The sequence below is a fragment of the Xiphophorus couchianus genome, chromosome 19 (assembly GCF_001444195.1).
Source record: "Xiphophorus couchianus chromosome 19, X_couchianus-1.0, whole genome shotgun sequence".
NCBI lineage: Eukaryota > Metazoa > Chordata > Actinopteri > Cyprinodontiformes > Poeciliidae > Xiphophorus > Xiphophorus couchianus.
The window spans coordinates 13,402,266-13,415,114 of NC_040246.1; the positions used below are offsets into that span (position 1 = coordinate 13,402,266).

General features: G+C 39.3%; 1 protein-coding gene across 3 annotated transcripts in view; it reads left to right on the forward strand.

Annotated features, from left to right (window-relative positions):
• The window catches only part of LOC114134312 (AT-rich interactive domain-containing protein 1B-like), a 195,364-nt gene that overhangs the window by 56,179 nt on the left and 126,336 nt on the right, over window positions 1-12,849 (forward strand). For all 3 annotated transcript variants that reach the window (XM_028000831.1, XM_028000833.1, XM_028000834.1), the window contains exon 4: window positions 9,931-10,035. In XM_028000831.1, coding sequence (XP_027856632.1) covers window positions 9,931-10,035 — 105 coding nt within the window. The remainder of the gene's footprint in view (window positions 1-9,930; window positions 10,036-12,849) is intronic.

Here is a 12,849-nt window from a genome sequence, read left to right on the forward strand (position 1 = left end):
CTGACTCCAGCAAACCACCAGAAAGCCATTATCCATGAATAGAGAAGATACATTGGAACAGTGATGATCTGTTTTTATTTAATATATTTAATAATTTCTTATATCAGATTTTTCATTTACTAAATACAGTTTTAATAATTATATTGAATCGTTGTACTGTTGTGCGATAATCTAATTGATCATTTCTTTTTATTGCAATGATTATAAACTGTATAAAACCTACAGGATGTCCACATGTCCACGTTTTATAACATTCATTACTTCTCGTGTTATTTCCCATTTCCTGTCTGTCACCTCTCAGCCCCCCCCCCCTCCCCCCAACCTGCTGTAGCAGCAGACCCCGTTCCCTCGCTCCTGCACCCTCCCACCACACCCCCCCGCTTTTAATCACACCAGGTTAATTAAAAGGCCATCGTGCCTTACTTCGACCCACCCCTCTGGCTTTATTACCCCCTCGTCGTATACTTTCTCTGCTGCCTCAGCCACCCCTGGCTACCCCTCATCACACACACACTCACACTCTCTTTCAATCACGCAGAAATGGGAGCTCACCTTGGCAATGGCAGGGAAGGCTGAGGGGACGAAATGAAGGAAATGAGAGACAGGAAGGAGTGTATTAGCGTGTGTGTGTGTGAGTTGGGGACTGAAACAAAGGTTTGTAGGTGGGTGTGTGTGGAGGGGGAGTGTCCAAAGTTCAATGTCATTAATTGGTCAGCATTTGAATATTAAGTGAAGAAGTCTGTTAATTAACAGGATAATAAAAGTGCTGCTGGATAGAAGGGGGTGTAGGGAGGACCGGGTGGGTTGGGGGCAGCAGAGGGGGGAGTAAAGGAGGACAGACTGTGGAAATGGAGGGCATATGGCGAGATAGTGAGGAGGAGGCAGAGAGAGGGAGCGAGGCTGGGCGCGAGGTGATAAGAGGGAGAGAGACATCCGTGGGTAAAGGTCTGGCAGTGGTAATTTGCGGAGAGCCGCGTTAATTGTCATAACCTTTTAAATGGCAGAGTTTATCGGAGTCCTCTAAATGTCCCCATGTATCGCCACGGCAACCCTGGGCCTGCCACGCTCTGATTGGCCACTACAGACGAGCACTTAAGCTTGATGAGTTTTGAAGCAAAAACTAAATGATGAAGCTAAAAAATAAATATATATGAACTGTATACTGTGTCAGTTTTGTAGTGTGCGTGTGTGTGTGACAAAATGTCTGAATGCAATGTTTTTAATTTAGCGTCTCGTTTTTTTTTTTGTTTACCTTAACATTGACTGACATTTGCTAATTGCTCGGCCAGAATTTGCCACTGTTTTTTCTCTCCATCTTTTCTTCCCCCCATTTTGTGATTTATGTTTGTTTTTGTACTGCGGAGCTGCAATTCAAATGCAAATGAACAAGAATGAGAGAGGTGTTTTTTGGAACGGTTAGGACAATCATAATGGCTCAAAAATAAAGGTGTGGGGTGGGGGGGAGCAATAGTTAGCTACGCAGCACCCTAGGGGCCTCATTTAGCTGCCATTTGTTAGGAAATGCCGCTACATTTGTTCCTGGATTCAGACTTCACAGACCGAAAGAGAAAACAGACAGTACCCCCCAAAAAAATGTCAAAGTCACGCTCGCCAGCACACTGCCATCGTCTCTCAGCGCTTTAGCAAAAGTCATGTGGGTGTACACTAGTTATAACAGTATGCCAAAGCAAGTTGAAGTGAAAGGGTGGTAGGGCTTGTGGTGACAGGGACTTGCAAAGCATGTGTGAAGTGAAGACGGGCTTTGATTTGATTGGCTTGTGTAGGAGAATAAAAGCAAAAACCCTGGCAATGTTAGCTCCATCTGACATCATCCCTGAGGGAAAGCCCGTACAAATGCAGAGGAGTGTGTTGAGTAAAGTAAATGTGTGCATATTAATTTTCCTCTGAGTGCATTTATATATTTTATAATGTAGACATTCCTCGTGGTTGTGTGTGTATGTGCTTGTGAGGATCTTGTGTCAGAGCTCAGGTCTTTTCTTGTAGTCACTTTGAGCTAAAGGTCAGGGGGATTGCTGAGATAGAATCCAATCTGAAGGACACAGCACTAGAACAGGCCCTGCTACAAATGGTCCTATTAAGATAGGCTGCAAGCACACGCAAACTCACACAGCTGCACACACCACTTGGTGTTAAAAACATATACTGATGCAGGCGATGTGTTGTACACATCTTTTTCCATTCTAACGGTCACCTTTTACAGTTACATGGGCCTGCAGTTGGTCAGATTGTCCTATAAAAAATCAGAATGTAGAAATTCTGTTTAAAATAGATTAGAAAACACTTTTGTAAAAACATAACACATTAGAAAGAAAAACTGCTTTTTAATATTATTTTAGAAGCAGAAAAAAGCCGTAATCATTGATCTCGCTCTTGAATGTTGTTTCAGGCTGATTGGTGTTGGCTTGTCGGTGTATCTGAACCAAAGCAGACTGTTGAATATGGATGTCCTGGTCCCCACCTCCAACTTGATGTGAATAGCTGTTTTGTGCAGTTTTATTTTTTATTCAACAAGGATTTTAGCGCATTTCTCTTGTCAACAGTTTAGCCGATATGAAGTTAAACAAGTATGTTTTTCTATGGTAATGATAGAACAGGAAGGACTGTTACAAAAATTTGGTTATTGATCTATGACTGACTATCAGGGCTATGACGAAAGTAAACATATAAGAGTAAAGTCCTAAAATCATGAGAATAAGTCAGTGCTATGACTTCTCAAAATATTATGACATGATTCTCATATAAGTTTATAATACTCTGTGATAATTGATCATATGGACATCAGAGGCGTCTTGATTTTTAAGCAGGACACAGTGAATACATCACCTTGCAAAAAGTATTCATATGCTTTAAACCCTTAAAATTTTGTCAAATCGACCTTCATATATTTTGCATGATTTTTGTGTAACAGGAAATAAATGTCTTGCATAACTGTGAAGGACAGTCATACATGGTTTTCAGAAATGTTAATAAAAATGTGTGTCAACACTCGGCACATTGAGGTCTCGAGATTCAAACAGCCAATTCTTTGCAAAAACCATTTAATTCTATACGGAGAGAGTCTGTGAACATCCATGTTACACTGCAGCTCTTCTTGGTTTTAGAAACTTTAGAAACAATCCCCTTGACATTTAGCTCAAAGTGACTTATATGTGAATATTTTGATCTCAGCAAGTCATATTCAATAAATTAAAATATTGTGGAAAAGTTTATTTTAGTAACTGAATTAACTAAGTGGAACATGATTAATTACAACCCCCTTTTTCCTGTTAATTATGATAATATCTTTCCTACACGTAAATGAAAACACAACAATTAAGATTAGAGTATTACATCAAAACAAGAAAAACAACATTTTAATACAGAAATATTGTCTTAATGAGTTATTTTTGAATCAGACAAACAAAACTCATTGGAGCTCATATTCTAATGTATTGCATATTACTGTATGTTTGAACACATATATTTTTGTGTATAGTCTTTGAATATTGGCTTCGGGTTGGATACACCATCCATGGTGAGTAACTTTCCTGTTTTCACATTGGTGAAAACCTTTTCCTTCTCTAGCCAACTTATTACCCCAGCAGGGTATCTGATTACCGGCAAGATATAGCTGTTGATTGCCAGAGCTCTCTTTCAACTTTGGCCATCTTCTCACAAACTCTAACCACCTTCCCTGTCCCCCTGAAGATGATCATATATGCTTGTGTGCAAGGGATGTGGTGAAGTAGTGTGTGTTGCATCCTTATGGGAACCTCTCTTAAAGAGATGCAATTAAGCTTAATTTTTAATGAATATTAATGGCATTAGCATGGTATTTCATAGAGATTTGCATCTGCCAAGGTGCAGGGGAAAGGAAGATGACTAATTTATTTGGTAATCATGAAAAGAGCAGTGGAGACGGGGAGAGATGAGGAAGGGAAGGGTGGATGTGGCATTGATGAAGACTGAGAAAATGGAGAGGTGTCCCAAAGGTGACGAGGGGAAATTCATTTAAGAAGAAAAACCTGAGAGGAAAATGTGTGGACCAGCAAAGATGAAACATAACTGAATGATTTTGATTCTTGCAAAGATGAAAACTTTTGAAAATGAAGCAAAATGGAGCAATGCGACCACAGTTTTTGTTTTGCACACAAAGTTTTAAAAAGCAAAAGTGCCGAGAGCAGAACAGGGCTCTGCACAAGGGATTAAACTTTAAAAGCTGAAGAATTAAAAAATATACATATACTGTGACAAGTTTTATTTCTGTAAGGCACATCCAATACTGACTGTTAGAAGACGAAAGATTGAGCTTCACTTAACATCTGGGAATTTTGTTTTGGTTGCTTTCTCTTTTTCATCCAATGACATCAAACGCTCACATGTTGTCATGCCAGTTTCTCTGCTTTTCTGTTCTAAGAGCATGAATTGAAATTAGGAAAACGTGGCGAGTGCCTCACCTGGCTCCCCTGTCACAACACGTGATTGGCAGCCAGCCAAAAAGGTGTAAAAGAAGTTCCTTAAATGAGGTGTGAGTGGCAAAAGGAAAGTGTGAAACTGATTAGTGTTTGTGTCCTCGTCTGCTAATTTACGACCAGAGAATCTAAACAATGCAAAAACAATTACCTTAAAAGCTGGGTTATGATGCAAGCTACCTTTAAAACCGAGTTTGCTCAAGCTTTGGACTGCAAAAAAAACCCAACTGTCTATGAGCGATAAAAACGCATTTCTGCTTTCCGCTCCCTGCTTGACTCTCACTTGCGCCTGATTTGAGTTGCTGGTGCAATATTGATTTACTTCTGCTTAAAACCTCTCCGGCTCTATATATATTACACCGCATTCAGAAGTCATCTATTCAATCAAATCTAATATTACACTGCCTTTCCACACAGCTGTCTAATAGCATTTAACTCACAGTTTGATTCCTGCATTCCCTCATGTACTTCAAACGCTTTCCTTCAATATCCTTCATTCGCTTCCACTATGCCAAGATGAAGTCTTTTCAAAAGCACTGAGGATGAATGAGTGTCGCTGCAAGTGTGTGCGTGTGTGAAGACAGGATTAGCTGTGGCCTTAGGCTTAAGGTATGGAGTGGAGTGTATTTTAGAGGCTTCTAAATTAGCTGGGAAATGGGATTTTGAGACAATGGACTGTAAAAAAACTCAAATGAAAGGACGCAATTGCAACACTCCTTCATTTGGTTTTTATGTACTTTTGCTCTCACTTTTTCAATTCAGTTTTCATCTTTTTTCTCTAGTCAGGGATTCACAATATCTCTGTTTCCTTTGCGTCTAACCTTTCAGACTTCTCTTTCATCTCTTTGTATCCCGTCTTCTGTGTTCATCACATATTTAACTGTTATGATGTAAGAACATGAGCGTAAACAGTAGTAAGAAGCTAACCTCACTTTGACCCACTTAAAACCCCCAGAGTACACACACACACACACACACCCACACACACGCATGCACACCCCCACGCACACACACACACACAAACACTAGAGACTCACGCCTGTGTAAATATTGAACTTGAGTCAGCAGCCTCTTTTCTATTCTCGGTTCCCTGTGTGTGTGCATTTTTCTTCATGAGCCATCCACATGTGCGTCCACTCATCAGAAGGCCACCACACATCTTCCTGTCCTCTCTACCTCCTGCCTTTATTTACCTGTGGAGGTGTATTTGTGTCGGCACAGGCCTTCTACTTCAAACATGTCCAGCCATGTAATAAAAGGCTAATGTTGGGCATGCATCTGTGATGTTTGTGTGCACATATAAACACAGATTGCTCAGGGGCTTGACACAGAAGCTAACATAAAAAAGATCTTCTGTGTTGTGGTCCTGTTGTCAAGCATCTTTCAGTGCCCACCCACCTCTAGGACAATATATGGTCTTCTAACTGAACCAGATCTGGCAGTTACTGCGGTTCACCTCCGGCTATCAAACATGTTTAGGAGGGGAGTGTGTTCGTATTTTGTATTGGAATAAAAGTTGTTGTGTCCCAGCATGTTATATTATGCAGTTAAGTGTAATTATTATCATTTCCAAAGTTGATAGATAAAAATTGATTATGAAAGGATTTTTTTTACCCTGTTAGTTAAATGACAGACAGTGTACAAGTCTAGTGAAACCTCTTATATACATGTGCGAATAAAGTCAGATTCAGATCCAATTACATGCAGTCTAGTGCTTAGAGTCTGCAAAACAGATTAATCGCAAAACAATTAACTGAACAATAGAGTTCAGTTAAACATTTAATAACAAATGGTTAAAAGTTATTGAAAGAAGCCTAGACGATTGTAAATCAATCATTTTGCAGCAATCCTTCTTTCCGAACAAACATGCAGTGACGGGGTTGGAACAGAACTCATTTAAAGAAAAAAAAGAAGAAGAAACCTCTGGTGGTGCCCAGACTATTTGAGACATGAGTGGAGAGTAAGCAGACACAAAAAACAAAGGGAAAAAAACAAAACAATGTGAGTCCAAGAAATCAATGGCATCAACATCTTCAAGTGGCTTCAAAGGGAAGTAACTAAAAGCCGTAACCAGGAGTACTTGCTTTGGGAAAGTATGAGCAGACCGAGCAAAACATGGCATCTTGAACCATCAGTTGCTTTTTCCGAGAAGGAGATACAACTAAAATATTGCACTGAGTCAAGTATACTTTCCAGAGAAAGGGGGGGGAAAAAAGTGTGTCAAAACTAATAAAAAATTTTGTTGAGGAAAGAAACATAACTTAAGACCAAAACACTGTGGAAGGCCCATATTTTTTTAGGAAAGACATAAAATACAAACAGTTTGTGTAGCTGATTAAAGCAAAACTCTGCCAATGCTTTCTTTAAGAATAGAAACACAGCTAAATACTGACACAGCAGGCCAGATGTACTTTCTGTGAGAAAGAAAAATGAAGAACATGCACAAAGTTGATCACAGCAAAAGCTCTTTCTGTGGCTCTGCCAAGGAAACCCTAAGCCAGGAGTGCTTTTTGGGAAATTAAAATGGATTGAATGCAGAAATTTGATGGCACCAATAGCTCTGTAATGTTTCTACAAAGAAAAAAAACACAACTTAACACTGAAGCACTGACCCATGCATACCTTCAATGAATTTAAATGAGAATTGAATTAATGGTAATGGCAGCAGTTGCTCTGTGTTTGACCCAGCCAAGGAAAATGCTAAGATAAGTTTAGCATCACCGACCTCTATGTTCTTCTATGGGAAAGAAACAGGAAAGCTGTCATCTTTTTCTTTTTTGTTTATGGCATTATTCAGTTCATCTGTGACTCGGTCCCTGAAAAAACTAAGCACTGAATCATTGACCCAGGTGTACTTTTTATTGAAATAAAAAGCTGTTACTATACTTATGGAAAAATGTGTACTCAATTCAGGCAGATATTGCATTTAGGGAAATTTTTATACAGTTCTATTTGAAACTATAACTTGAGTTTACTATTTGAAATAAGGAACTTTTATTCAAATAGATTTCAAATTTAATCAAGCAATTATCAGACCATCATCAAATTGTTAGACGAATAAAACAATTATCAATACACGTGTGTCATTTCTACTTTATTTTGAAGATGACAGTTCACCAAGTGAAAATAGTGCATAGGTCCAAAAATGGCTACCATAACCTTTAAAAATCTTAAAATATGAAGTTTGTAGCTCTCTGGATTATGTTTTGTTCCGTCTAGTAATAAAAAATGTGTCAAATTTGTCAAACACAAACAATCCTACATTTCCTTTAAATTTAGATTTCAGTGATGGCTCACAATGGCTGTATTTCACCTGATAAAATCAAATCATAATATTAACTCAACAGTATTTGAAGTTAGTTTTCAGTCATTTATGGTCGCCATTATTTTCCATATTCACGACAAAAATGCAAAACGCCATTTGATAACTTTTAATGATGGTTGAAAATGTTTATATTTTATATGCAGGAGAGGTTCTGTGTAGCCAGACTCCAGTTCCCTTTATTTTACTGAACAAACCTGAGTCCAGATGATGCCACCTCTTGCTAAAAGACCTGCCTGGTTACCTGCCCTGACCTGAATAAGCCTCTTTCACTATTTTATATCAGTGAATGCAGAATGTCTGTCCACCCCAAAGATAACGACAAAACATTCCGAGTTTTTTATGATTATTTTTAGGAATTTAAAAATAATTTGCGAACACAATATTTTGAATTTACACTCTGAGATAGTAAGGACAGCCACAAGCATGTATAAAAACTCACACGTATAGGATTTAATTTCACGGACACTTTGACTTAATTACAAGTAATAATTGGATGAATGCTCTTTACTATTATTAGTAGCTATTAAATGAGTTTGTAAAGGTTTGCATAAGAAAATGAAATGAACTCTTTAAAAGGTCCAGATCATTCATCCATCATTCATACTCATCCTGAAGCTAAAATGACTTTACAGTTAATAATAGACCGGTTTTCACATGATACATCTCCTGCTGTGAAGGATTATCTCCTGCTATAAAATGATATCACCTTGCTGACAGAAATATTGCCCACCTACTACAGAATAATCACACAATGGATAAGAAATCAAACTGGAGGGGAGAGATGGATTTTGAGTTGTGTGTGTTTCACATAAACACATGGTTTTATGTGTGTGCGCGCGCGTGTATTTGTTTGTGTGCGTGAACGGCTGTGTGTGATCTCTCGCCGCGACTCGCTGATCAGTTATCACTAATCCCTCCACTCAGAGCTCTTTAACAAGTTGCCATTGTGCTGCCGACACTTTACATGATGGAGGAACGACCTTCATGGTGAATGAAAAGAGGCAGAGAGAAGGAGGGAGAGACTCAGACGGAGCGAGCGAGAGAGGGCAACACCTCCGACAATGCAGAGAAAATTGGTTTACACTAGATAGGCTTGTGATTACAGAGGGAAAGAAAATGACTTGGATTGAGCAATGGGACTGAGTGCATGTCTTGATGTGGGTTTGTATGTGAGTGTGCATGTTTGGAGGATTAGTGGGTGGTTAGGCTGGATTTGGTTGAAATGAATTGGTTGGCGTGATGTGCTGATCGGTGTGCGTTCGAATGAGGTTTCTGTGTGAGGTTTCTGTGTATTCCTTCATACAGAGTGTGCCATTTGCATTTTGACTCCATCTAGCCAGGAATGTCAGTCTGTTACAGCCTTGTAAACCTAAGAATGTCTAACAGTTTATTCTATCCCTTCAGCACTTTAACAGTTGTGATGCTCCTGCCTTATTAGCAGCTTGTGGTGTTGACAAGCTGTATTTATGAAGTCACTGATTTTTGGTATGAAAGGAAATGCTTGGTAAACATCCTGAAATGTTACATGTTTAAAAAAATAAAACATGTAAAATATCTTCCATACTTTTGTAACATGTTCCTCTTTTTAAGAGAAAAAGACCTGTGTTGGGATACTTATGCTCAGGGAACCAGCCATGAATTACTTACCAAAGTTCCAACAAACTCTTGTTGTAGAAAAGTAAAGTTTAACTGACTAAATGATTCTGTTACATTTATTTTGCACAAGTAATCTGGGACCTGAACAATTGACACCAGTGATCTGGATAAAAACTTTGTTTTGATATGATTTTTTATTTTATTTTATTTCTTTTTTTGTGCCACTGAATAAATGTACTCAAATTAGATGATTGACTTTTCTAAAGCTATAATTTAAAAATAAACTTGCTGATGTTTCAGTTCATCCCTAAAAAATGCCCAAAATCTTAAGAGATTTTGCAGCACATTCAGTCTCAGTTTTTTTTATTTGCAGAACAGAAACGGCAGAATAATATATCAGAGTTGTTTTTACTATTTTATAATTCTGTCTCAATAGAGCATTAAACAGAATCAAAAAGAAACTTTATGTGTGCAAATATAACTGCAAAAGTATTTTATTTTCTTTTTAATGTGTCTTCTTTTTGTATATCATGTTAGGAAACTCAGCAGGAAAGCTACAGCATGAGAGGACCTGCTCAGGCGAATTCTGGGAAGACCAGCAACGAGGACGGAGTCGCCCAGGACCGTCCTTCCAGTCTGCCGGTGAGTTGTTGTACCATCCCAAAAAGCACTGTTGTTTTAAATCTACACCGCACTACAGGAATTTTCAGATGATATAAATACACTTTACATTTTGAAACTACAAAAAGAGATAAGGACTTTTTTTTTTCTTTCTACAATATGTAATACAGTATATTACCATCTGACTCTGCAATGTTGGCTTAAAGCTCCTTTGTCTAATCAGAATCCTCTGCTCACCTTATGACCCGCTTCTTTGTCTGACATCTCAGGGGATTTGACTGCTCATGTCAGAGCTTACGTCTGTGTTTTGACTGGTGTTCATGCCAAAGGCAAAAAGGACACTTTTTATCTCGCCACGGCCCAACAGCATACATCCACTCTCATAGACACAGACACACACGCACGCCCACACACCCACATGCACAGACAAGCATATGCACCAAGCGAAGACATTCTTTCTGAGCACACTCGAACCCACATGTGCCAACCTCTTAATGTTTGGCTGAGTTTTTTCAAAAAAATCGTTGAGCAGCTTGACTGGAGGAGTAATTGAGAAGAAATGGTGTGACCAGCTTGATCTGAAGTATGAGGGTTGCTCTGGCTTTTTTTTGGCTCCACTAATTGCTTTTTTACGCCATCATTTCTCTCCCAACAAATAGACATTTGCAAATGGTCGCAAATATTGGCACTGCTTGAGGTGCGTGAAGTTTAATTTACCAGATACTTTGGAGAAGCCCCAGGAGTGGAGGAATAAACTGCAAGAATAAAGTAAATTAAGTGTGCAAACTCCAATTAGGCTGTAAATTTCTCTTCATACCGGTTCGTCTAAAATCTGTGCACGCTGGTCGTCTCGACAGACATTGACGGTTGACTTTTCTTTGTTTCAAATCAGTGCTGACTTATCTGTCATTTGTCGAGGGATTCCAAACTGGTAGTGAGACATACTTTCTTCTCTTCTGCCTTCCTACCGCACTAATAGTGTGTCATTTGGCTTCATCTTGGTGTTTCTTCTTTTTTCTTTCATTCAATTTCTCCCACACTCTTTTACCCGCTCTCCCACCTCCCATCTCCCCCTCTAAAGCAGCTCCATGAAGCTCTTTCGCCTCCTGATGCTATAATGAGAAACGGCCTTGATATATCAATGTGTGAATCCGGAGCGAGAGAGAACAAGAACAAGCTGAGGAGCCACAGCAGTCGCGGGGGCCGATCTATTTGAACCAGTGCCACTATCACCCCGTTATTCCCTCACCACTTTAATCCCGGCATTTTACCCCTTTGGGTTCTCTGTGTGTTTTCACATCTCATCCCGAAGCACGTGGCTTGCAGAGATCCTAATCGGCAGCAAGTTTTGATGAGAGACACACAGAGAGATGGAGGGGGGGATAGATAGATGGTGATGGAGAGCAGGAGAGAGAAATTGCTCCGCATTTTGCGAGGCTCTTCTAGCAAGCTGTCACGGTGGAGATGTAACCGCTTTTTTCTCCCTCTATCTCTCTCTCTCTCCCTTTCTCACTCTTTCGTCTGCTTTTGATGTCAGATCTAAAGCTGCTGTCATCCTTTTCCCCACTTCTCCCTCTCCCCCCTCCCGTTTCTCTCTCTCTCTGCCAGGAGCGAGGGAGAGCGGGTCGGTGAAGAGTCATGTTTTTGTTTTGGGATGAGTCTGTCGTGTGATCTGGCGGGATTTTTGAAGATAGACCAAAGGGAAAAAAGGCTTCAGTAACTTACACGACTCAGAGTCATGATGTCTCTTATATCTTTTGAAATGTAATTTTTTAATATACATCACTGCGCAATTATGTATTGGGAGCTTTTCTGATCTAAAATCAGTTCACTTAGTATACTAATTACTTTAAAGCAAATATATCTTTAGCTCATGATAGATGAATGGTGTTATTTTGATTTATTTGTGATTCTCACTCTCGATATGATTAAGCTATTCAGTCTCTAATTACGAACTAACATATGTTAGTTCTAACATATGTTGTTAGAACTAACATATGTTGCCCATATCTCGAGTAAACTGTCTAAAATCTGTTGTCTTAAAGGGTAGACTCAGATGGGAGGCACTGCTGGTTAAATAATAACCTTTATTAATTGTCTACATTAATTTGATACAGGACAACTGCCAGTAAAATCGTTTTCTCTATTGGTCTTAGATGTGTTGTTCATTTTGAAACTGATTATGCTTACACCAATTTGAAACCCAGAGAAGAACTATAGAGCTGATGCAACTTGGCTTGGGTTTGATTTGCTGTACTTATTCAGCCCAGACATGTCACGTAAGAAGCCCACTGTTAGCTCAGGCTCACTTTGTGCTGACCTGGCCTGAGGTCAAGCCATATGAGGTCTTCAGACGTGTTGCTGGTGACAATGTTTCTGGTCTTTCTGACTTTTTTTTAAGACAGTTGTGAAATCAGATAGGTGCTAAAAAGAAAAGATCAACATTGGAGACAAAAACAAACAAACAAATGTTTAAACTTGCCTGTAAAAATTCATTCTCCTCCCTAAACTGCTAACCTGTTGTCAGCACTTCTGCTTTGATTTTGTGTGGGAATCATTACAAATTTGATTTAGTTTCCCCAGTCAAAGGTCATAACTTTGGAAAGACTCTTATTTGATTGCTTTTCTTTCATGCCATACATCAGAAATCGCGGCTTAGATTGCACAGGGACTTGATGGAATCATGCTTTTCTCGGCTGAGTGGTGCCATTTTCAAAATTGCTCTGATTTCCCCAGGATGTGTGCAATTGCTGGTCAATAAAGGTAACATGTTGGTTTGCTGGCATTATGTTGGAGCTGGAGCATGTGATTGGCACAGGCTGCCCTGCCGTCTGC